Source organism: Neomonachus schauinslandi, chromosome 6, assembly GCF_002201575.2.
Source record: "Neomonachus schauinslandi chromosome 6, ASM220157v2, whole genome shotgun sequence".
Classification (NCBI taxonomy): Eukaryota; Metazoa; Chordata; class Mammalia; order Carnivora; family Phocidae; genus Neomonachus; species Neomonachus schauinslandi.
This window is the reverse complement of record NC_058408.1, coordinates 101,949,464-101,974,376: the sequence shown is the minus strand read 5'-3', so window position 1 is coordinate 101,974,376 and position 24,913 is coordinate 101,949,464. Positions and strand designations below refer to the sequence as shown.

Below are 24,913 nucleotides of genomic sequence, written 5' to 3'. Positions count from 1 at the left end.
ATGGTACACTCTCTATGCCTACCTCTTAGACATTGAAGATGTTACTCACTTTGCCTGGATCCCTTGGCACCCAAAACAAACAACAGTAAACAAAACAACACATCCCTTTTATTTTATTTTATTTTATTTTTATTTTTTTAAAGATTTTATTTCTTTATTTGAGACAGAGAGAATGAGAGAGACAGAGAGCACATGAGAGGGGGGAGGGTCAGAGGGAGAAGCAGGCTCCCTGCCAAGCAGGGAGCCCGATGCGGGACTACTCGATCCCGGGACTCCAGGATCATGACCTGAGCCGAAGGCAGTCGCTTAACCAACTGAGCCACCCAGGCACCCAACACATCCCTTTTAAACCAAACCAAATCCAGTCCTTTCAGAACTCCAATTCAGAAACATATCTTCTCTTTCCCCCCCCAGAAATATATCTTCCTAATGAAGTTTTAAAAATATTACCTCTATCTAGACCCATGATTGTTTTACTTAATAGTATTTAGCATGGCTGAATGAGTTTTTGGGAAGGTGGCTCAGCATTTCCTCCCTGTTGGTATTCCTTAAGGTGCGTGCACCATAATATAAACACTTAACTTCTCTGGGTTCATATATTCTTTAAGTAGTTCTTGGATTTTAGTTATAAAGTCTTGGGTACTTGCCTTTTTCTTCTCTTTTTTCTTTTTGTCTTTTATGCTCTCTCTCACTCTTGTTCTACTTCAGATTTTCATTGTGACTTCTGGTTTTATACTTTTTTTTTCAGTAGGTCTGCTTAATCTTGGATTTTATGCCTCATTTAGTTAGGGAACGGTGAGATGTATGTGTGTAGTGGGGGTCCTGAGGAGTTGATGGTGGGAAGATCTGCTGAAGAGTCAAAAGCCTGGGATTCTGTCAAACAAAGCAGTTATCTGGTATCCTACAATTAAGTTACATGTTAACTTTGTGGTGTCCCAGTGTGGGTGTAATTCTATATATTTAAATCCCATTTTTTTTTCTCTGCCTATTTAAAAATTAGAGGAATGTTTGGTGACGCAAATAAGAATTCCTTTTTGCTGGTACTTCGTATCCTATTTGCATTCTTTAGTGCTAAGTTTGAAATGTAAAATTCTTATATCATAGATTTTTTTCAAAATAGGGAACTCCAAAATTCTTGAATTTGAAGTACTCTGTAAGAACTTGCCGATTCTATGAAGTCAGAATTCTTTGTTGGTACATAATTGTTTAGCTCTAGAACCCAGTATTAAGAACAAAAAGAGACATAAACATGTTCCTAGATGAATCAGAAGCTAGCCAACTTTCCCGTAATCTAATGTTTTGGATGAAGGATTTGCGCTTCTGAGTCTGGCTAGAAGATACGTATCCCTGCTTTTTCTCTACTTTTTATTTACCTTGCATCAACCCTTAAAATGCCTTTACTATTGGTCTTATGTGAACAACTTTTATATAATATTTTTGCTTTTTCTTCTGCTCTCCGAATGTTTGTCAGTATTTTTGTGCCTTGTGACCATCACCAGGTACCGTAGTGTATGTTGTATCCAGAGCTTATAATTGCTTTTTGGTGGTTTATACACAATATTTAGGATAATCCATTTCTTTTGGTTCTGTAAAATGTACTGTTTTTTTTTCTATGTTACTTGATACTAAGTTCCTAAAGTAATTTCAGCCTTCAAATCTTGCATGCAAATTATTAATGATGGCTTTCATTAAAAAGAATTTGTGTCAGTGTGTCTTTCTTCTTACTATGAACCGCAATGCCTTTCAACACTGATTAAGCAAATAGAAGCGATTTGTATGCTTATTGCCCTGTTCCTTCTGAATCTACAAATTTATTCCCATCTAGTGTTACTAAAAGATATTTCCTAACCTGAACTGTTGTCATGCCTATAGCCTAGAGCTCTTATTTATTATTCATATTGAATCTGCCCTTTTGCCCCCAGCTCCCAGGGTATGATTTTACTTTGGTGTTGGCTTATTTATTTATCTCTGTCCAGGGGAGGAAATCCGTCCTCTGTGCTTAGTATGCCACAAAGATTTTGTTCTCCTTCCAGGGATTGTACTAGAGGCTTTGCAGTGTGCCAAGATGTAGGACAGAGTGTTTTTTGTTATAGGCAAAGAAGAATGCTTCATTGATTAAATTCAACAAATCTTCTCAATTAGTGATTTTTCTTTTAAGAATGCTAGTACAAGGCATCAAAGCCAGGGAATGTTGGTAATGCTGAGGGTAGGTGGGGAGGAAATAGGTTTTTGTGTATAAGGTGTTGTGTAATGTAAGTCTGTATTTGTAGAGCAGTAAGAATGTTTGAAAGGGGCAGGAAAATCTGTGTTCTGTTGATAACCCACCTGTTAATTGGGGGGATATTTGAGAGTTCAGAGAATAAATACCTCAATATATTTTTAAGTAGCTGTTCCTCTATTGGGTATTGAAGCTTAAGCACAGGGAGTAAAGTAATATGGGAGATTACTCATTGTTCATTATCAGTCCAATCCTTTTCTTTTGTAGATTATTGGAATAGAAGGTTCTTCATTGTCCTATAGTCATGGCCAGTATCAGAGAAGAGTAAATCCATTATGCTGGACTATTTAAACCAGGAAATTAGATTTCTAATATGTTCCCTGGAAATTTTAGCTAGTAATAAACAGCCCTCACATGAAGAAGCTATATCCCTATGTCTAATGCAAATATCATCTACTTGAGTTGAACTTCTTTGTTTTGCTTATCTATGGGATATGAGCATATGTGTGTGGCCTTTTGGTTAACCTTTCTTAGTCTTGAAGTCCTATTAGGCTGTACCGAAATATTCTCAACTAATTTAACCATTGACATAACTTGGATAGTATAAAGTTGAGTCTTTTATCCTTTTTAAAATTTGGAGTTTAGAATTTTACATGATATTCAAATAGAGGGGTGTGGCTGCAAGGAAAAACATAGTAGATCATCATGATTCTTTCCTTTCCAGAGTTTATGGCAGAACCTGAAACTTATATAATCTCAAAATCTTTGTGCATGTCCAGAAGGGTCCCCCTTTTCATTTCCCCTGTGGGGTAAGTGGTTATGGTATTGATTCTCAAAATTTGATTTAAATACTGTTGGTTATCTCTAAGGTCCTGCATTTTTTATCTTGACAAAAATTAGCAAGTTGACTATTATATTTTGTAAAATCTCACCATTGTTTTGTGATTTCCCACTAAAAGCAATACCATCCTCTGGTGGAATTTAGCCTGTCTCTGTTCTATGGCTCTCTGTCCAGTGTCTTGAAGTCTTGGTATTTCTTTCTGTGTCTCTGTCTTTGTGTGTATATGGGTGTCTGTCTCTTTTGCACTGGTAACAGGAATGAGGGTGATAGGTAGCTTATGATGGTGTTTAACTTCACCACTGCAGGTCTACAAAGTGTTGGGTTATGAACTCAAAGAGTGCAAATGAAGCCCTAAACTCATGGGGAGAGATGGTATTGATAACTGAATTTACTTAAAAGGACTGATATAGGATATGCAGATAATTTTCTAATCATGAAGTCCAGAAAAGGTAGGTATTTTTAGACATAAGGTTAAGGAATCCCAGTGGAGAAACTAGCCAGCTGTTCTCTGCCTTCTCCAGTGTTGAAGTAAGAGTTTCTATTAAACTGACTGGATATTTGATAATATTGAAGAATTACTATTACCCTTTTCTAAGTGTGGTAATTATATTATGGTTATGTTTAAACAAAAAGAGTTCTTATTTTTTAGAGACATACCCTGAAATGTTTACAGATGAATAATGTCTGGCATTTGATTCAAAATGACCTGGGAATGGGGTAAGTGGGTGGGTTGTATATATGAAATGAGATTGGCCACAGGCTGATAATTGTTGAAGATAGATAATAGGTACATGGGAGTTTGTTGTGGTATTTTGTCTACTCTAGTATGTTTGAGATTTTCTGCAATAAAATGTTAAAAATCCAATGTTATGTTTTGGGTGCCAAAATGGCAAACATTTATATGTTCTTTCCCCTCTTGAAAGAGAATGTTCGAGATTCTTTTGAACACATAAAACTAGTGAATAGTTCTCTTTTCCAGTAGTCCTCAAGGAGTAGTAGCTCCTTTATCTTTCTTTCAGAGGGTTGTTTTTACAAACAGGCTTGATTGGCCACATTCAGGTTTACAAGTTACTTAAGTCTCTGATTTCCAGGAGATGTGGAGAAAAGGAGTGATTGATTATGAGAGCCAAAATGATGAGAGATTTGGGAAGCCCAGATCAAGAAGAGAAAACCTAAGAACTGAGTTAGTAGCAGTGCATAAAGTGTGTCATGCCTTTGCAAAGTTATTCTTGGACACCCTTCAGGGGTGAGTTGGACTGCTAACTTTCCAAAAACCAAGAGTCCATAAAGCATCAAATTTAGTGATGGCCCTTCTCCTGACCCTCATCTTCTCTACTCATGACTTCTTTTAGATGCAAGGTTAGAAAGTCCTGAGAGAGAAATAAATAGCTGTTCCCCGCCTAAAGACAAAAGTCTGTGTTTTAGGGGGAAAAAAACTTAAGCAACAGCTGCATTTGTAGATGACAAAGCACAAAGACTTTCTGTCTTTATGGCACTTTTATCTTATTTACATGTTTTTACTAATCCAAATAATTATGTGCTCATGTGGGTAGAATTGTTTGCTCCATGATCCAAGAGAAATGGGTGGGGAAGCACCTGCTTTTAGTCATTAAAGTCTTAATGCTTTTGCACTGCATCCAAGAAAATAGTTAACAGACAAAAAGTAATTTGCCTTTTCCTGAGAATGAAAAGGAAGACCTCTTTGGTTTCACTTTGTGAAGAAGAGCAGAGAGAAACCTCAAAGGTGGGTTTTCTCTGTTTATTGAAATGAAACCATCATGGTCCCCATAGGGAAAAATAATTCCTGGGTTTTGGTTCTTCCTGCCCTTTCTCACTCCCTGCCACAGAACTCAGCAATTGGAAGAATACCAGTTTTTGTTCCTTATTGGTGCTACCACCTGTTCTTATTGCTGAACTAAATGTTCTTGGCTTTCTTTGGTGTGAACAGGATCTCCCTCTGGGAAAGGTGGGAGGAGGGTGAAAATGGGAACAGGAGGAGGCCCGTTCCAGCCCTTGTGCTCATGTGAGAGGGACACACAGGGGTTAGTGTGCTGCCCTAACAGAGGGGCTTTGTGCTACAGCTTCTTACAGAGCTGCAGCTCCACAGATGCATGCTGGGAGAGCTCAGGCTGCTTCATCCCTGGTACACTTGCTTTTTCCTAACAATAGCAGAGCAAGACTGATAATAATAGTTACAATAAAATAAAGAAGATGCAGGCATTCTGAATACATTCAGATACTCATTTTGTGTGGAGAAAGTTGCCTGTAATTAAGAGATGAGAAAAGAGTATAGTTTGGAGACATTGATGACACCAGACACAAGTCAGATCTGTTATTGCATATCCATTGTGCATGTAAGCAGAGCTCTGACTTTAGGTCTTTCCCTTTCTGTGCTGAAACCTTTCTTATATAGTCATGGGAAATCTGCCTCTCCTAAGTAAGAGCAACAGAAAGAGAAAAGATTGGTCCTTCCTACCCAGATTTCAGAGACTAGGGAGGTAGCTCAAAGTAGATGCATTTCTGACCCAAGGTCAGTAGCAGACAGGCTTCTTAGTAACCTAAAAATATAATGACAATAATAATAATAATAATAATAATAATAACAACAACAACAATGGCAGCTAATACTTAGATAGCACTTATATAGCCAGGCATTAGTCTAAGGTATAGAGATATAGATAATTCATTTAATCCATAAATAACCCTAGGAGGTAAGTACTATTACTAATCCTCTTTTAAAAGAGGAAACTGAAGCCTAGAGAAGTTAAGTAACTTTTCTAAGGTCACAGAGATGGTAGATAATAGGACTGGGATTTTGAACCCAGATAGTCTGGTTCCAGAGTCCATGCTCTTAACTATTACTCTATACCATCTCTCAGTGGAGTCCTGTCCTTTCTCAAGCAGGGTCATCTGAACCACAGAACACAGAACATAACTTGAGTGACTATTTTAATTCTCTCTGGATAATAACATAACTACTGCATGCATAGGAGAGACGTTAGTTCATTAGGAATTGTTGATGCCTTAGAGTATTAGGGCTTAATTCTTGAGTGAACTCAGTTGAGAAGGACTAAAGGGGCTGTAGTTTGCAAATATCACATTTGTACACAACTGTCCTGGAACTAATTTTGCATTGGTTTGTTTTGAAACCAGTTTTGAGCTCTGCACAGAGGACCAAACCTCATCCATCCCATGCTCTAGAGATAGAGCTTTTGTTAGCAGTAATATCTTAGCATTAACAGTTGAGAAGAATAGCAAGTTGGGATGTGATAGTGCTCACTTAGTGTTTTCAGTTGTCAAACCACTATTTGTAAAAGCAGTCACTGCTTCTTGGGCTACTTTTTCCTTTGTTTCTCTGTTCCTCTGTTTCAGAATCCTATAGGTCACTTTGTGTAGATATCCAGTTGTCCTCTGAGAATGTTTAACTATGGTCCTAGACCGTTCCTTTTGGTCTAGTTTAAGGGTCACTGATAGTGAAGGTCCTGCCTTGCCTTTCCCTGATCTTAAATATATTTGTGAAAAATGTCTAGGTTAATCCAAAATAACTTGGAGTACTTATAATAGATTTCCCCCAGCTCCTAGCTTATAAAATAATACTAAATATGTATTATTTAGTACTGTCTCCACATTGTATGGAATTCTTTGTAGGAAATAATAGCAGGTTATGTAGCAAATTGTTCTTGAGCTGCTTTTGGGATAGATGTTCAATGTGTATGAGGAAGAATAGTGCTAGTAAGAGAGTAGAATGAGGAAAAAACAGTTCTAACTTGAAATTAGCAGAATGAGGTTTAATTCCATTTTGCTTTAACCAGTTATATTACCTTAAGAAAAATTCTCAACTTTTCTGGGTGATTCTTTTTTTTTTCTTATTTTTTTTTATTCTTATGTTAATCCCCATACATTACATCATTAGTTTTAGATGAAGTATTCCATGATTCATTGTTTGTGCATAACACCCAGTGCTCCATGCAGAATGTGCCCTCCTCAATACCCACCACCAGGCTAACCCATACTCCCACCCCCCTCCCCTCTAGAACCCTCAGTTTGTTTTTCAGAGTCCATCGTCTCTCATGGTTCGTCTACCCCTCTGATTTCCCCTGCTTCATTCTTCCTTTCTGGGTGATTCTTTATCTGCTTTAAAAAAAGAGGGACTAGGGATACCTGGGTGGTTCAGTTGGTTAAACATCTGACTCTTGATCTCAGCTCAGGTCTTGATCTATGGGTCGCGGGTTCAGGCCCTGTGTTGGGCTCCCCAATGGGCATGGAGCCTACTTAAAAAAAAGGAGGGGAATTAATAATATCTTAATAAGATCTACCCATATCACATCATTCATTCATCCAAAACAAGTTATTGGTTGCCCTCTATATGCCAGTACCCTTCTAGGTGCTGGGAATAATATAGCAGGGAATTAAAGGGCAAAAATTTTCTGTCCTCACACTTAAATTCTAGAGAGTATAGTCAGACAGTAAATAAGTAAAATACATGGTATTAAAGATGATAATAAGTGCCACAGAGAAAAATAAAACAGGTGAGGGTGGAAGGTTTGGGGAAGAGGGGGTGGAGCTTGCAATTTTAAATAGAGTGATGGGGGCGCCTGGGTGGCTCAGTTGGTTAAGCGTCTGCCTTTGGCTCAGGTCATGATCCCAGAGTCCTGGGATCAAGTCTGCATTGCGCTCCTTGCTCAGCGGGGAACCTGCTTCTCCCTCTGCCTGCCATTCCTCCTGCTTGTGCTCTCTCTCTCTTTTTGACAAATAAAATCAAAGAAAGAAAGGAAGAAAGAGAGTGAGAGAGAAAGAAAGAAAGAAAAAGAAAGAAAGAAAGAAAGAAAAAAAAAGAATGATCAGGAAATACTATATAGTGAGGGTAATATTTGGATAAAATTCTGAAGAGCGAGTGACTGAGCTGCTGATAGTTCAAGTAAGATGAGGACCAAGAATTGACCATTCTAGGTTGGTAAGGCCTCCTATTCTTAGATCACATAAGTAGGTTTATAAAATGATCTTATTTCTGGTCTCATTAGTAAGTCTGAAAAATAACCATGGGGTTTTTTTATGTGAAGAAATTACTAACAAGAATTTCAAGTGAGTGACATTCTTTGGTGTGTTGATATGTAACTATCGTTGAATTTATTGTTTATCTGGGTGGTTTAGTGAGGATTTGGGCCACGTGATGTCAAAGGATCATATTCTAGTTTTTGTGGGGAAGGTCCAATACCACTTGAGAAGGACTCATCAAGCCAGGTGCCACTTGTTGCCGCTCTTTGTTTCCATTATCTGGAGGTCACATTCATCATTGTTTTAGATCAGGGAAAGATGGAGAAGATAGATACATTTAATTACACCAAAATTAAAAAACTGCTCCACATAAAAGACATTAGAAGACTGGAAGAAGGGGCGCCTGGGTGGCTCAGTTGGTTAAGCGACTGCCTTCGGCTCAGGTCATGATCCTGGAGTCCCGGGATCGAGTCCCGCATCGGGCTCCCTGCTCGGCAGGGAGTCTGCTTCTCCCTCTGACCCTCCTCCCTCTCATGCTCTCTGTATCTCATTCTCTCTGTCTCAAATAAATAAATAAAATCTTTAAAAAAAAAAAAAAAGACTGGAAGAAGATACTTGCCACAAGTCATATTTATAAAAGACTCAGAAAAACTAAATGTGGTTAGAAAGACTCAAATTAACCAGTCTGAGTGTATTTATTAATTGCTGACAAGGATATGGGGAAATTTATTTATATTCATTTACTGGTGGAAGTAAAAGTTGAGATAGCCTCTTTATAATGGCAAAAAATTAGAGACTGCCAAAATGTCCATCAATAAAGAAATGGATAAATAGATGTCATATAAGGCACCTGATAAAATACAACACATCAGGGAAAAGGGATGAACCATGTGTGTGTGTATATAAATTATGGATAGATCTCAAAAATAATGCTGAATTTAAAAAAGTAAAAGTCAGTGTGATGCTTTGTATATAAACAAAAAATATACATAAAAGTATCTATGTATTATTAAAGGATACACACACACACACACATACACAAATACACAGGTATTAAAAAACAGAAGATTGTGCAACAAACTCATGATAGTGAGTGCCTGGTAGAGAGTGGATGGTCTTAAATGGGACTTCATCTGTAGATTTGAAATAAACATGATGGAATGTTTATTTCTGGGTATTAGACAAGTAGGTCTTTGTTATATTATTCTTTGTCCTTTGAGTAATTCTAAATTAAGAGAAGGGGGCCAAGTTTCATAGGATGAGCCCCAGAGAATTATTTACCAAATGATTTATATATAATTTGTCCTTATTTACTGTGGATCTTCTACCTCTGTATCAGAGGAAATGAGGTAACCCTATATTAATTAATGACAGTGGTCTCTCCTAATGTGTTCTTGATGATATCACAGTCAGATGGAAGAGCAAGGATCCTTACTAGCACAGATCATTCTCCTTATTCTGACTCTTGATTTTTTACTTTTTTATTAGAAACTACAAGGATATCAACTCATGGGAAGTGCATTTGGTTCCATTGTCAAAAGCATGGAGATGCTAGCTTGACAGACTGGGATGTGTAGAAGCTTAATAACAACACTGCTTTTTTCCCTTGTCTAACCTCTTCCCTGCAGGGAATCTTTAACCAGTTTCAGTGTAGTAGCGAAAAAGTGCTTCCATCTGACACTCTCCGCAGTGCTCTGGCAAAGACTTTCCAGGATGAACAGCGTTTCCAGCTGGGAATTATGGATGATGCTGCAGAGTGCTTTGTAAGTGTTGGCCTCTGGCCCTTTTTGATATGGGGTGAGACTGTTGATGATTTCCATCAAGGACTGGGTACTTTACTGTAGTATTTAGTCTGCCCTAGTATCTACAATTAGGACTAGGAATTTCCCTAGTTTTTCAGAGCTCTAGGGTGTCTCTGTTAATGAAGTAGGAATTGCATAATGGGTTTATTCTTTTTCCTTCAGGCTTAGAGTAGTTTTGTGCTTGCCATTGCATAAAACAGTGGGTCTTGCCTTCAGAGGAGACAGGGCTCATTAAAATACAAATTGCTGTGTCCCATTCCCTTGAGTTTCTGATTCAGTAGGTCTGGATTGGGGCCCAAGTATATCTAGCTCTAACAAGTTTCCAGGTGATGCTAATACTGATGCTGCTGGTCTGGGGGACCACCTTACTTTGTGCACTCCTGCATTACTAATGATAATTAAACAGAGAAGAACTGAGTCCCTAACACAAGTGTAATGTGCTGTTTAGGTAGCTGCATTGTTCCCAGTGACTTTTAGTAGAAGACTGTTCTGAACTCTGGGTTCCATCCGTCAACCTTCTAAAGACTCTCTGTGCATCCATTAAAAAAATCTGAGAGTGGGGTGCGTGGGTGGCTCAGTTGGTTAAGCGACTGCCTTCGGCTCAGGTCATGATCCTGGAGTCCCAGGATCGAGTCCCGCATCGGGCTCCCTGCTCCGCAGGGAGTCTGCTTCTCCCTCTGACCCTCCCCCCTCTCATGTGCGCGCTCTCTCTCTCTCTCTCTCTCAAATAAATAAATAAAATCTTAAAAAAAAAAAATCTGAGAGTGATCTATATTCCATTACAGGGTAAAATGTCACCAAAATCAGAGGTACTCCTGAGAAACTGGATCACTTACATATTGCTGGTGGGAACGTAAAATGGTATAGCCACTCTGGAAAACAGTTTGGCAGTTTCTTAAAAAACTAAACTTAAAAATTATCATATGGTTCAGCAGTTGCATTCCTGGACATGTATCCCGTATCCCAGAGAAATGAAAACTTAAGTTTATACCTGTCCATGAATGTTCATAGAATCTTTATTTGTAATAGCTCCAGATTGGAAACAACACAAATGCCTTAAATGGTAAATAGTGAAACAAACTTTGGTATTCCCATACCATGGAATACTATGCAGTAATAAAAAAAGGAATTTACACATCAACTTGAATGGATCTAAAAGGAATTATGCTGAGTGAAAAAACACAGTATCAAAAGGTTATATACCTACCATATGCTCTCATTTATATAATATTCCTGAAATAACAAGCTTATAGAGATAAGAGAACAGATTAGTGGTTGCTAGGTGTCAGGGTTGGAATTGGGTGGGTAAGGCTATAAAGGAATAATGTGAGGGAACCTTGTGATAGAACAGTTTTATATCTTGATTGCAGTGGTTGTTATATGACTCTATACATGTAAGAAAATTGCATAGAATTACACACACAAATATATGTAAAACTGGTGAAATCTAAATAAACTCTGTAGACTATATTGATGTCCGTTTCTTGGTGTGGTTATCGTACTATAGTTATGCAAGATGTTACCATTGGAGGAAACTGGGGGAAGGGTACATGGACTTCCTATACCATTTTTTTGAAACTTCCTGTGAACTTATAATTATTCAAATTAAACAGTTTTTTTAAAAAAAGTAGAGGTATTCTTACCTTCCAAGAGGATTACTATTTCTCTGAGTAAACTGCCTACCAATATGTGCATTTTTCTATTACGTATCACTGATAATACTGCTTTTGTTCTTTCCCTATTAGGAAAACCTCCTGATGAGAATTCACTTCCACATTGCTGATGAAACCAAAGAGGATATATGTACTGCCCAACACTGCATCTCCCACCAGAAATTTGCAATGACATTGTTTGAACAGGTGAACCTTATCTCTGTCTACATCACTTCTTCTTCAAGAACACTTTATGCTGGGCTGTGGGGTGTTAGATGGGTGCTAAAACAACTAATGACTGTGGCTGCTTGGTTTTGCTTTTTTACCTGGGCCCAGTGTGTGTGTACTAGCTGTGGTGCCACTTCTGATCCGCTGCCTTTCATCCAGATGGTGCATTACATCTCCACTACTTCCCTTTGGTGAGTCTTAAAGGGTTCTCTGTTTGTACTCTTAGGTACTCCTTAAATGATTGAGTTTTCACTGACGGCATCCAAGTAGCTTATATTTTTATTGTTAAGACTATGCTATATTGTAGGAACTGAGAACAATAACTTCAAAGTAACCTTTGTTCTTCTTCCCTCCTCTCCCAACCATCTCCTTTTCTTAGGTTCAGTTCTGGTGGGAGGTGAAATGGGGATTCTATAAGCTTTGGATTTTGGGACAGGCAGAGGCGTTCATTGTGTTTGGGACACTGAAGCTGGTCAGGGCAAGGGGCTTTGATATAGTGGGCAGAAGAAGAAAATCAAACATGTGAGTTAAGAGTTTGTATGAATAATCTATTTGATTTAGTTATAACTCTGGGTAACTCCTACCATCATTCCCTTCCATTCCCTATCTTGAAGCAATCAGGCTATTTGTATGCTGGAAAGGCGAGAAAAACCCTCACCAAGCATGTTTGGTGAGCTGCTGCAAAATGCCAGCACCATGGGAGATCTGCGGAACTGTCCGGTGAGTTAAGTCAGGGGTAAGGTTCAGAGTGGGGAAGGGAGCCCTAGGATTAGTGGAATTGAGGCAGAGCCAGTGGGAAACATCTCAAACTAGTCTTATATATGTATTTCAGAGCAACTGTGGTGAAAGGATTCGGATTCGCCGTGTGTTGATGAATGCTCCACAGATTATCACAATCGGGCTGGTATGGGACTCAGATCACTCCGACTTGGCAGAGGATGTCATTCACAGCCTGGGTACCTGCCTTAAGCTGGGTGATGTGAGTATTAGTTACCTTTATCTCTGACTTAGAGTTCTTGTGTCTTAGTATTGCTTAAGGGCAGTGAACACTAAACACAAAGGTATATCCTAGATGACAAATATTACAGAGTTTTGGACAAATATACTAGTTATATGTGTACACATACATGTGCATGCATGTACCTGTTCACATACCTCCTTTGGGTAGGTGGCAAAGGCTTTTTAGAAAAAATGGGATGACATTGGTCTTGAAAGACAGGATGGGCAGAGCTTCGCTACTGATAAAAATAAAGCAATTTACAGAGTTATTGTGTGCCCTACTCATTGTTTGTTTATACCGGTGTAGAGTGGGGAAGTGTTTTCAACCACAGGTGGTAATAAAGTCAAAGAAGTGAGCAATCCTGACTAGAGCTGCTATGGCAGGTGGAGGGGTAAAAGTTGGTGACCTGAGTTTTACAATACAGAATTTACAGTGAGGAATCAATGTCTGTCGAGAAGGTAATGAAGTAGCTTGGAAGGGAATTAGTGGTTTAGTGGTTTTCTGTGCATCTATTCAGAGAGATAGGTAAAAAGACTTCAAGCCTGGGGTCCTTAACCTTATCAGTTCCCTATCTATACCTAGTATAGGTACAGCCAGGGTTTACCTTCAGTTCAAGAGAAGAACCAGAAATTCTGTGGTTTCCTTTCTACTGGTTTCTTTCTCTTACAGTCCTGTGACTAAGGAGATCTCTTGTCATTCTTTAATGTCACTAAGCCACAACTGAGAATAAATGAACTATCTGGGATCTTATTTTAGGTCTCCTTCCCAAGGAATCTCTGACATGAGTAGGTTATACACCATTAAATCTCCTTGTTCTAAATTTCTGTAGTCTACATCTCCTGTATTGTTCTAGTTTTGTTTTATTTTTATGATGATTTTCTCATTCAAATAAGTTTCTCAAGGCAAATATCCTTTTCGTCAAATTTTTTTGTATGTCTCTTAGAACCTATGGCAGTGCTAGACATCCACGAATTGAAATGCTGATAACCAGCATGATGGTATTGCTCCTCCTAAGGGCATTTTTACCCCTTAGTTAGGGTCTCAGCAGGAAATTTATATTTGTGCACCAGTTGATAAGTAACTTTTGAAACCTGAGTGTTTTGTTTTTGTTTTGTTTTGTGTTTTTCAACTTTCTGGGCTCCTCTTATGGTAAGCATCAGCAATAAAATATTATTGAAAGTATGAAGAAGTATCACCACCTTTTCAGTTTACTGGCCCCTATCTGTCTTGCTTTTCCTTATATTTTGTCCTTTTAGGTTCATTTCTGATGATTAATATGGACTAGGGAAAATTTTAGACTGAAGAGTGGAGAAACAAGTCAGTACCTTAATAAGAAATGATGGAGTCTGCTGAGAGATGATGTGAGAGGGTTGAGTATGTGACTGTCTTTTCCATTCTCTTTTTTCCCCACAGCTGTTTTTCAGAGTGACAGATGACCGGGCCAAGCAGTCTGAATTGTACTTAGTAGGAATGATCTGTTACTATGGCAAACATTATTCTACATTCTTTTTCCAAACAAAGATCCGCAAATGGATGTATTTTGATGATGCTCATGTCAAGGAGGTAGGAATATTCAAGCCCTTCTTAAAGTGTTTGGTGACTGCAACAAAAAACTAAGGATAATTTCTTATCTTCTTGTCTTCAGTGTCTATTTTCATAATTTTGATGTCTGTTTACCTATCTATCTATTGAATTTACGGGAGTGTCAGTCTTATCTTCTCCAAGTAGATGGCAAGTTCCTCAAAGATAGGATCGATATATTTTCTGTTGTTTTCTCTGAATCTTCTCACCATGCAGTCAGCACAGGTCTGTGTTTATAGCTGACAAAGTGTGTTTTTTTTTAAATGTATTAATTGGTTGATTTGAGTGAGGACAGTTTAATGCTTCAAATTAGGTTAGAAGGTTAGCATGAAGTTCAGAATTTCAAACTTGGAATCATCAGTGGGTCATCCTTTGTCCCAGAGCTGCTATCAGTTATTCTCTGATTGTTACCTCCCTGAAGTGCCTTAACATGTTTTGGGGATAGTGTAGAAAAAAAAAACGGGGCTATGAGGATATGCAAAGCTGGAACCTTGTTACTATCTAAATCACAGTCTGTGACTGAAGCAGTTAAGGTGATCTGCAGGAGTTAGGAAGCTTCTTGAGATAAGGTTAGCAGCTAGGAGACTCCTGACTGTAATTTATACCAATCCATGGACATTAAGCAGTGTCTTCTACAAATAGTAAAGTCTGTCAAATTTCCTGATTGTCTATCTCTTTTTTGCTGTTGTAGTTTTGGAAAATTTATATGAATTCCTTGAGCTTTAGCATTTTTATTTGAAAAATAATACTTGCCTTATAAGATATTAAATAAGATTTGTATGTAAAAAGGATATTTGTTTTAGTTAAAATAATAACTTAGTTATAAATTTACTGAACATCTATTATGAAATAAGCACTGTGCTTGTTGTTCAGTTCTTAAGAGCACACCATCTCAGAATGTGACTGTTTCAAGTTTAAGAGAGCGGGTGAGTTTAGGGATTTGATTGGATTGTTGTTTCCACGGCTCTTCTGCCACTCTTTTCCACTGCTTTGGCAGTGCTGAATCCAGCTCAAAGCTAAGGCCGAGGTTCAGCTGTCTATTCTAAGCAGTTTGACATTTTATGTACTGCCATGTGTGAACTCTGAAATGGAATGTCATTTATTCTAAGGCAGTCTGTGAGAGAGTTTCTGCCTCCTCTTTAGCTTCATAAAAGTGATTTTAATATTTAGGCGAAAATTATATAATTTATAGAATGATAGAATTGCAGATTTCAAGTAAGGGCTTTAATCTGAAAATAAATTGATCACTAAGGCGGCTGAAGTCCCCTCACATAGCATATTCACCTTTGAGGACTTTTATTTATATTTCACAACTGAATTGATGTTTCACAGGAATAAAAGTAATTTTATTCATCATTCCTACCTCTTACAGGGTTTTACTGCTTTCTAAAAGGATTTAACAACAACCAAAAAAGATTTAACAAAAAATTTATGAAATTTAGGTCTAAGGTCTCTTTTGTGGTCTCTTTACCCAATTGTTGTCTTTTTATCTTATTTTCTTTAGAAAAACCGAGTAGGAAGATATGTTTTGAATTGTGGATATGAAGTATAACCATTATGTTCTTCTGATTGTTTCTGGTTCAGATTGGGCCTAAATGGAAGGATGTGGTGACCAAATGCATCAAGGGGCATTATCAGCCTTTGCTACTGCTTTATGCAGACCCCCAGGGTACCCCAGTGTCCACCCAGGACCTGCCTCCCCAGGTTGAGTTCCAGTCATACAGCAGGACGTGCTATGATAGTGAAGATTCAGGTGAGCAGTCTAGCTCTTTACCGAATCCTTCTCCCTTCCAATGTGGCCATTGGACAGTTAGGACTCACACTTAATCATGAGCCTAGCACATAGCCTAGCTTGTAGAAAGAGGATCCATTAGAGATGGAAAGAAGTGCCAACTCGTGCTGAAGCCCAAGGTGTGCCAGGCTTTGTTTCCTTCGGCCTTCAAGAATGTATTGTCTGTCACCTGGCCCTGATTCAAAAGTGAGAGGGCAATTAGGTTGATTTAGCCTGAAGTGATAAGTTTATGAGGGAGACTCAGTGTTTAGCCTTCTAATAATGGTAAGATGACTGATTCTTACTATCAATTTAACAGTGACTTCACTGAATTGTTAAGACCAAGAAAAATTATACTTACTACAAAACTAGTCCTTTTGTTTGGGATAAGAGATTTTTGTTTTAAAATGCCAAGTGTAGTAGCAGTATTCCTCAGCCCATGAATCAGTTTTTCATTTCTAATTCAATTGTTTGCAACTTAAATCATGTTTTCCTGTAGAAACAATTTGCAGCCTGATGGCTAAAGTCTCGGGTTAGCTCATAGAGGCATATATTAGAAATATAACCCTAATGGTTTTGGCTTGATTTCTGGAAAGGGGGAAAAAGAAATATTCTTTTCCTCTTCTAGATCTAGGACTGTCCTGGAGTATAATCTTGAAGGAGAAGACGCTTGTCCTTGGAATTTTTTCCCTCCCTTTTGTGCCTCCCTCCTGCTTGGCACCTGGTGTTCTTCCCAACCATGTACCTACCCAGACCTGCTCTACTTTTTCTCCCTTCAATCAAACGCCCATTTCCACTTTTGTGCTTATCTCAGCAAGTTGTTCAGAGAAAAGTAGTCTGATTGAACTAATTTACTCTGAAGTGTAAATAACAGTCCTGGGGCACCTGATGGCTCAGTCATTAAGTGTCTGCCTTCGGCTCAGGTCATGATCCCGGGGTCCTGGGTTCAAGCCCCGCATCAGGCTCCTTACTCAGTGGGAGGCCTGCTTGCTTCTCCCTCTCCCACTCCCCCTGCTTGTGTTCCCTCTCTTGCTCTCTCTCTCTCTCTCTGTCAGATAAATAAAATCTTAATAAATAAATAAATAACAGCCCCATAATTTCTCAGATATATTAAAAATGCTTACAATGTCAATTAAATTTTTTAAAGTGACATTTTTGGCAGTATAGGAGAAAAATTATGGGATGGGAAGCAACTGGTTATGTATGCCAGGTCGGCCTGGGACTCTCCATCTAAATAGATCTTATTTTTCACTTTTTCCTTTCTTCCACTTTTCCCCATAGGTTTTCTAAAAGCCCCACAGTTTTTCACAGTGGCAGGCAAAGTGAGGGCTTCAGCAAGGTAGGGGCAGGAGTGGGAGGAATTGTTTGTGTGTCTGGGTTATCTGGAAGTTGGGTGTTGGGAAGAATGGCTCTGGTATATCCTTCTCACCCTTCCATCTAGGAAGTTCTTGACTTATGGACCTTTGTTGCCATCCAACTCTTTGCCTTCTCTCTATCACTGTCCTCTCTTTCCTTACTTTTGCATATGTGTCTCCTCCTTCCCTTAGGGAGGGAGCCCTCCATCTCAAGTGACACTCGAACAGATTCCTCAACGGAGAGCTATCCCTACAAACACTCCCACCATGAGTCTGTGGTCAGTCACTTCTCTTCTGATTCTCAGGGGACAGTCATCTATAATGTGGAGAATGATTCCACGTCTCAGAGCAGTCGGGACACAGGTAGGGAGTTATACAGTGGACCCTGCTTGCTTGATTCAGTTCCTGCATAGAGATTCTCCCAGGAAAAAGAAACTGGGGCAAGTCAGAAATGTTTGTCATTCAAAGGGAGAAAGGCACAGAACTTGGGTAATTGGGTGGGATGAAAAGAAGCAACACAACTCTGAATGAACGATGATATTCCATTACACATATTCCTGTCAACACCAGCATATCAATAAGGATGATTGTAATGTGATTATTGATGTGATTGCTTATTCAAAAATCTGCTTTTTGTTCCTGTTATATTTTTGATCCCTGTCTTTCTCATAGTGTCCCAAAAAATCTTTGTGGTCTTGTACCTCATCATGTTTTCATGCTAGGCTTTATCCCAAGTGGAGGGCTTTGAGAGAAGGGGCATATTTATGGGCATGGGACACTTGCTCATCACCTTGCTGGGCTTCCTGAAGGACAGAAAAGCAAAAGAAAGAAAGCTAGCCTGTTTGTTATTGTGAGTTCCATGCAGAGAACATTCTTGAGCTGTTCTGTTCATCTGTAGGAAAATGTGCCTGTTGTCAGTGGAAGAAATCAGTACAGGACATGAAAAGAAGAACAGTGAGTGACTCACTGCTGAGATGGAAAGTTTATCACCTAACCCATAGAGCAGTGCCCATACTCTTAGAGACTTGGGAATTAGTGAGCTCATGGCTTCAGATTGGTGGTTCCTACTCTGTGCTTGACTACTTTTTTAAAGTTTTTATTTAAATTCCAGTTGTTAACATACAGTATAATATTAGTTTCAGGTGTACAATATAATGATTCAGCACTTGTCGTACAACACCCGGTGCCCATCACAATGAGTGGCACTCCTTAATCCCCATCACCTATTTCACCCATCCTCTCACCCACCTCCCCTCTGGTAACCATCAGTTTGTTCTCTTCAGTTAAGACTCTATTTCTTGGTTTGCCTCTTTCTTTTTTTCCCCCTTTGCTCATTTGTTTTGTTTCTTAAATTCCACATATAAGTGAAATCGTACGGTATTTGTCTTTCTCTGACTGACTTATTTCATTTAGCATAATACTGTCTATTTCCATCCATGTTGTTGCAAATGGCCAGATTTCATTCTTTTTTATGGCTGAGTAATATTCCATAATAGCCAAGAAGATATGGTATCTTCTTTATACATTGGCTATTATGGAACATTATGTATACATATATACACATATATGTATATATATATATACACAATCACATACATACATATATATGTATGAAGAAGATATGGTATATCATATCTATGTGTGTGTATGTGTCTATATGTATATATATCTATATATGTATATCTATGTATGTGTATATGTGTATATCTATATAGACACATACACACACATAGATATGATATACCATATCTTCTTTATCCACTCATCAGTTGATGGACACTTGGGCTGTTTCCGTAATTTGGCTATTGTAGATAAGGCTGCTATAAACATCAGGGTGCATGTATCCCTTTGAATTAGTATTTTTATAATCTTTGGGTAAATACTTTTTAAAAAAAAAATAGGGAATTTTAAACATTTTCAGAAGTATACAGAACACTATACTGCCCCTCCATAGACTCATCGCCTAGTGTCAGTAATTATCACTCATGGCCAATCTAGTTTTATCTGTACCTCTACCCACTCCCCCTACTCCTGGATTATTTTGAAACAAATTCCAGATATTATTTCACCTTTTCCATAAATATTTGTAGTATGTATCTCTAAAACAAGAAACCATTTTTATCATTATCACACTTAAAAATATTAATAATTCCTAAAAACCACTAAATAACCAATGAGTGTTCAAACACACAAATATCTTGTAAATTTCATAATTTTTTAATGGTTTGTATGCTTGATTCTGAATCCAAGTGAGGTTTACACATTGGGACAGATTGATAAGTCTTTTACGTTTCTTTTAAACTATAGGTTTCTCTATTTTTCCTTGCAGCTGATTGTTGAACAACTAGGTAGTTTGTCCTATAGATTGCCCACATTCTGAAGTTTGCTGATTATATTCCTATGGTAAACTCTAGCATGTTTCTCTGTTCTCTGTATTTCTTGTAAATTGGCAGTTGGATCTAGAGGTTTGGTTAGATTCATGTTGGATTTCTTTTGATGACTATTGCATAGATGACTACTGCAAAGTGAGATTTTTTTTTTTAGACTGTATTTCTGAAACTGTGAATCAGGGAGAAGCCAAATAACAGGATAAACAAGGCATATTTTCCAGGAGAGTCAGGCTTATGTTAAAGGTCTGTGGATGGTTGGGGGTAGGGGAGCATACTCCCATCGGTTTAACATTTGCAGATTTAGTTGCTCCAAGTGATTTCCTCCTTTCTTAAATCTTCCTTTTGGGCCCAGAGGTAGCAAAGGATCAGATACAAGCAATAAAAGATTACATTGGGGGGGTACCTGGGTGGCTCAGTCAGTTAAGCGGCTGCCTTCGGCTCAGGTCATGATCCCAGGGTCCTGGGATCAAACCCCACGTTGGGCTCCCTGCTCGGCGGGGAGTCTGCTTCTCCCTCTCCCTCTGCCTGCTGCTCTGCCTACTTGTGCTCTCTCTCTACCTCTCTGTCAAATAAATAAATAAAATCTTTAAAAAAAAAAGATTACATTGGTAATTTCTTGAAAATAGGTAGCCATATCACTACATTGCTAATACCTGAATATGTACAAAAATTTTCATATACTAACATATGAAAACAAATTAGCCCTTGGTGCATTTGAGAACCTAGAGGATTTTCTCTAAACCTGTTTTCTAATTTAATTCAGTTGCTTAATTCACCTTTGGCTTCCAGCAGTTTAGATGATTATATCCTTTAGAATCTGACCTTGGCTGTTACCAATCATACATTTACATCCTGTGGGCATGAAGCAGGGCAAGTTATGTAAAAGAGCCCAAATCTCCTGGGCTTCCCAGAGATCAGTACTGAGGAATTATGAGGTGTAATCTCTGGGTGAAGCCTGGTTTGGTAAAGCACTCATTGGGGATGGGAATGAGAATTATTCAAAGTTCAAATGTCCTTTTAAATGATTCACATTTAAGGAAGATTTAGAACTGAATCTTAAAGCCACCCACAATCAGAGCTCTTGTGGGCAAAGGCTGGGGCACCTGGGCCAATACCAGATATAATGAAAATGAGGCTTTGCTTGGTATGTGTTGCTAAACGAAAGGAAAGCTCTGTCTTTTATTTATGAGAGTGAAAATATGTTGATTACATGACATTTTTATACATCTTTAAAACTGTCACCTTTTAAAAATTACCAAGTAATGTGTCCTTCTGGGTCACTGGGAAAGATTACGAGCAGGATCAAGACTGGTAATTGCTCAGGAGGCATTGTAAATTTGCAAGCTCCCATTAAATACTTGAGCTTCTCTGCATTTATCTATTGAGTGATTCTTGCTACGCTTAAATCAGATAGTCTTGGCCCCTACAGCTTCTGATTCATGGGTATACTAAATTCGTAGCACTGCTCTGAATCCCAAAGGGAGACTAGGTTCTCAAGAGGATGGAGGTCAGTCTCAGATACCAGCTTACCCCCATTTCCTTGTTCTTTCAGGACACCTGACTGATAGTGAATGTAATCAGAAACTCACATCCAAGAAAGGGTCACTGATAGAACGCAAGAGGAGCTCTGGCCGGGTTAGGAGGAAAGGCGATGAGCCACAGGCCTCGGGGTACCACAGTGAAGGCAAGCCACTCTGCACTGTTTGTCTTTCTTCATTCACTCTGGCAAATTGTGTCATACTCCATACTGGCTTTTCCTTTCTGCTTTCATACGTTGGGGTCTGGGTATCTATGATTATTTTAAACATTTGTATTTGTTTAATTCTTTGTGTTTTTAGGAGAAACACTGAAAGAGAAACAGGCTCCTAGGAATGCCTCTAAACCATCCAGCAGCACCAATAGACTAAGAGATTTTAAAGAGACAGTTAGCAATATGATTCACAACAGACCATCCCTGGCTTCTCAGACCAACCTAGGATCTCCCTGTGTGGGGAAGGGAGGAGACCAGACTGACAAAAAGCCTCCTAGGAACCTGTCTTTACACTCTCGTGACTGGGAAGTAGAGAGTACCAGCAGTGAGTCAAAATCCAGTTCTTCTAGCAAGTATCGTCCAACGTGGAGACCCAAACGGGAGTCTCTGAATATTGACAGCATCTTTAGTAAGGACAAAAGGAAGCACTGTGGCTATACCCAGCTTAGCCCCTTTTCTGAGGATTCAGGTGAGGAGATAATTAGGAAAGAATTGGGCTTTTGAATAAAGTTGACTTATGTATTTGTTTTTCTGGTAGACTAAGCAAGGTACATTTTTATGCTGATGTTGAGCTTTTTGGAGATAGGAGTTCAGTGAAGGAGTAGCTGGAGGGAGGGGTTGGTTATGTCTTAATTTGAGGCAGATGCTAAATCTACCTCCTTTTCCATACTTGTCCTTTGATCGGGATAGCTAAAGAATTTACACCAGATGAACTAAGCAAGCCACCGGCTTACGACATTAAAACTGGTGGACCAAGCCCCCAATACAAGCCCTGGGGCCCAGCACGGCCAGGCTCTCACCTTTTAGAACAGCACCCTCGCCTAATACAGCGAATGGAATCTGGCTATGAGAGCAGTGAGAGGAACAGCAGCAGCCCTGTCAGCCTGGATGCAGCCCTGCCTGAGAGCTCTAGTGTCTGCAGGTATTGTTTGGCCTTTGGATAGTGGCATTGTCCCTTACAGCAATGTGAGCCACCAGGAGGCTTTTCAACTCAGATGGGTGGAGAAATGGACTTCATTACCATCTTGTGGGCAAAATATTTTACTTTATCAACTTTTTCTTTTTTTAAAAATTGATATAAAGTTGATATGCTATGTTATATTAGTTTTAGGTGTACAACATAGTGATTGGACAGTTCCGTATATTACACTATGCTCACCGCAATACATGTGGTTACCATCTGTCACCATAGAATATTATTACAATATTATTGACTATATTCTCTATGCTGTACTTTTTATCCCCATGACTTAATTTATTTTATAACTGGAAGTTTGTACCTCTTAATCTCCCTCAGTTATTTCACCCTTCCCCCAACCTTCTTTCCTCTGGCAACCAGCAGTTGATTTTTGTATTTGTGATTCTATTTCTGTTTTTTATTTCTTTGTTCATTTATTTTGTTTTTTAGGTTCCACATATAAGTGAAATCATACAGTATTTGTCTTTCTCTGTCTGACTTATTTCACGTAGCACAACAGTACCCGCTGGGTCCATCCATGTTGTCGTAAATGGCAAAATACCATTCTTTTTTATGGCTCAGTAATATCCCATTGTGCATATATACCTTATCTTCTTTTCCATTCATCTCTTAGGATGGTGCTTCCATATCTCAGCTGTTGAAAATAATGCTGCGATAAACATGGGGGGTGCTCTGTCAACTTTCTATGACAACAGCACCCTCTGCTGGAAGAAGGAGCAAAGACATTTGAGAAAGGAGAGAACTTTATTATATGTAAAATAATTATTTAGCAAATAACTTGTAATGGAAGTAGTGAATCAAAACATAGTTCTATGCCCAGAGAGAAAATACAGCTGTTTTTTATTCTTTTATTTAGGATAGTTTCCTTTTTTATAAGGGTCACAGGGATTCTGTGTTTTATAAGCCAATGGTATTCATACTTACAAAAGATAATGATGATTTATTTTTATTTATTTTTTAAAAAGTTTTTTATCTTTATTTGAGACAGAGAGAGAGACAGAGCACAAGCAGAGGGAGCGGCAGGCAGAGGGAGAAGCGGGCTCCTTGCAAAGAGCCTGATGCGGGACTCGATCCCAGGACCCAGGGATCATGACTCGAGCTGAAGGCAGATGCTTAACCGACTGGGCCACCCAGGCATCCCAACAATGATGATTTAATAGTCCTCATTGTTCCTTGTTCATAGGGCCCAGTTTGCTTTATAAATTTCAGATCTTCATATATTGTTTATACTGAGTTGCCACAGAGGCAAGTTTCTTAACAGAGTTGCTGCTTTGCAAAGAGTGATTATATCTTCTACAAGGGTGATAATCACATCCTTGTATTTTCCCACTGCTTATCCCTCGACATGGGATCCAGAACTGTCCAATCACCTGTTGAGGTTTACACATGAGAAGATGGCTACGGAAGTATAAGAAAGAGGAAGGCAATTCATATGTGAGCTTATGTTTATTAATTCATTAAATAAGTTTTGTGCCAGATACTGTGCTAGATGCACAAAATGTGAATGAGGTGAGATAAGATGGGGCAACTACTTTCAGAAGTAGTTTAGCAGATACTTTATATATTAGTTTGATGTTGTATTTTTTTTTAAAGATTTTATTTATTTATTTGAAGATTTTATTTATTTGTCAGAGAGAGAGAGAGAGAGAGAGAGTGAGCACAAGCAGGGGGAGTGGCCGGCAGAGGGAGAAGCAGGCTCCCCGCTGAGCAGAGAGCCTGACGTGGGGCTCAATACTAGGACCCTGAGATCATGACCCAAGCTGAAGGCAGATGCTTAACTAACTGAGCCACCCAAGAGCCCCTGTTTTATTGTTTTTTGAGGGAATTTAGTCCTAGGAATGTTGCAAGTTATCACCCTTCTGATGTTTTCACTAAACTCTGGTTTGTCTTTTGAAGGGATCCAAGTGCTAAGAGATCAGCTGGGTTGGCACCTTCCTGGCGTCACATCCCAAAGTCTCACAGCAGTAGCATACTGGATGCAGACTCCATAGCATCCAGGAGTAGCTGGACAAAGAATCAGCCCCTGTCAGGTAAGCAGAAGGACACTGGATTTGGAGGAGTGGATTTAACTGCCAATTCTATTTGGAAAATAGCCTTACCTGAGCACATTTGAAATTAGAGGACAGTTGTACTTTAAGTTTTCCATCAGTAACTTGGAGTTTCCATCAGTAAATATGGAGGCATTTGAGCCATTCCATCTTTGGATTTATCTATCTTTTGTTCTTCATCATGGCCTGCCTGATTGTTCTTTACAACTTGGGGAGAGCCCTTGTGGGAATAAGAAGGAACAGAAATATGCTGAACAGTGTCAGTAGCACCTGCAGTCCTCAGAAGAATAAGTTCTGAGGATT

At 38.8% G+C, this 24,913-nt stretch overlaps 1 protein-coding gene across 7 annotated transcripts in view; it reads left to right on the top strand.

The window, feature by feature from the left end:
• Window positions 1-24,913, top strand: part of USP54 (ubiquitin specific peptidase 54) — a 59,749-nt gene that overhangs the window by 11,464 nt on the left and 23,372 nt on the right. For 4 of the 7 annotated variants that reach the window (XM_044916059.1, XM_044916060.1, XM_021700261.2 and 1 more), the window contains exons 3-13: window positions 9,683-9,817; window positions 11,602-11,715; window positions 11,845-11,927; window positions 12,351-12,456; window positions 12,569-12,715; window positions 14,150-14,299; window positions 15,902-16,070; window positions 21,386-21,517; window positions 21,672-22,052; window positions 22,274-22,505; window positions 24,459-24,592. In XM_044916059.1, coding sequence (XP_044771994.1) covers window positions 9,683-9,817; window positions 11,602-11,715; window positions 11,845-11,927; window positions 12,351-12,456; window positions 12,569-12,715; window positions 14,150-14,299; window positions 15,902-16,070; window positions 21,386-21,517; window positions 21,672-22,052; window positions 22,274-22,505; window positions 24,459-24,592 — 1,783 coding nt within the window. Of the gene's footprint in view, window positions 1-9,682; window positions 9,818-11,601; window positions 11,716-11,844; window positions 11,928-12,350; window positions 12,457-12,568; window positions 12,716-14,149; window positions 14,300-15,901; window positions 16,071-17,635; window positions 17,807-21,385; window positions 21,518-21,671; window positions 22,053-22,273; window positions 22,506-24,458; window positions 24,593-24,913 lie in introns of all 7 variants that reach the window. The other 3 variants (XM_044916058.1, XM_021700260.1, XM_044916061.1) reach the window with 2 other exon arrangements.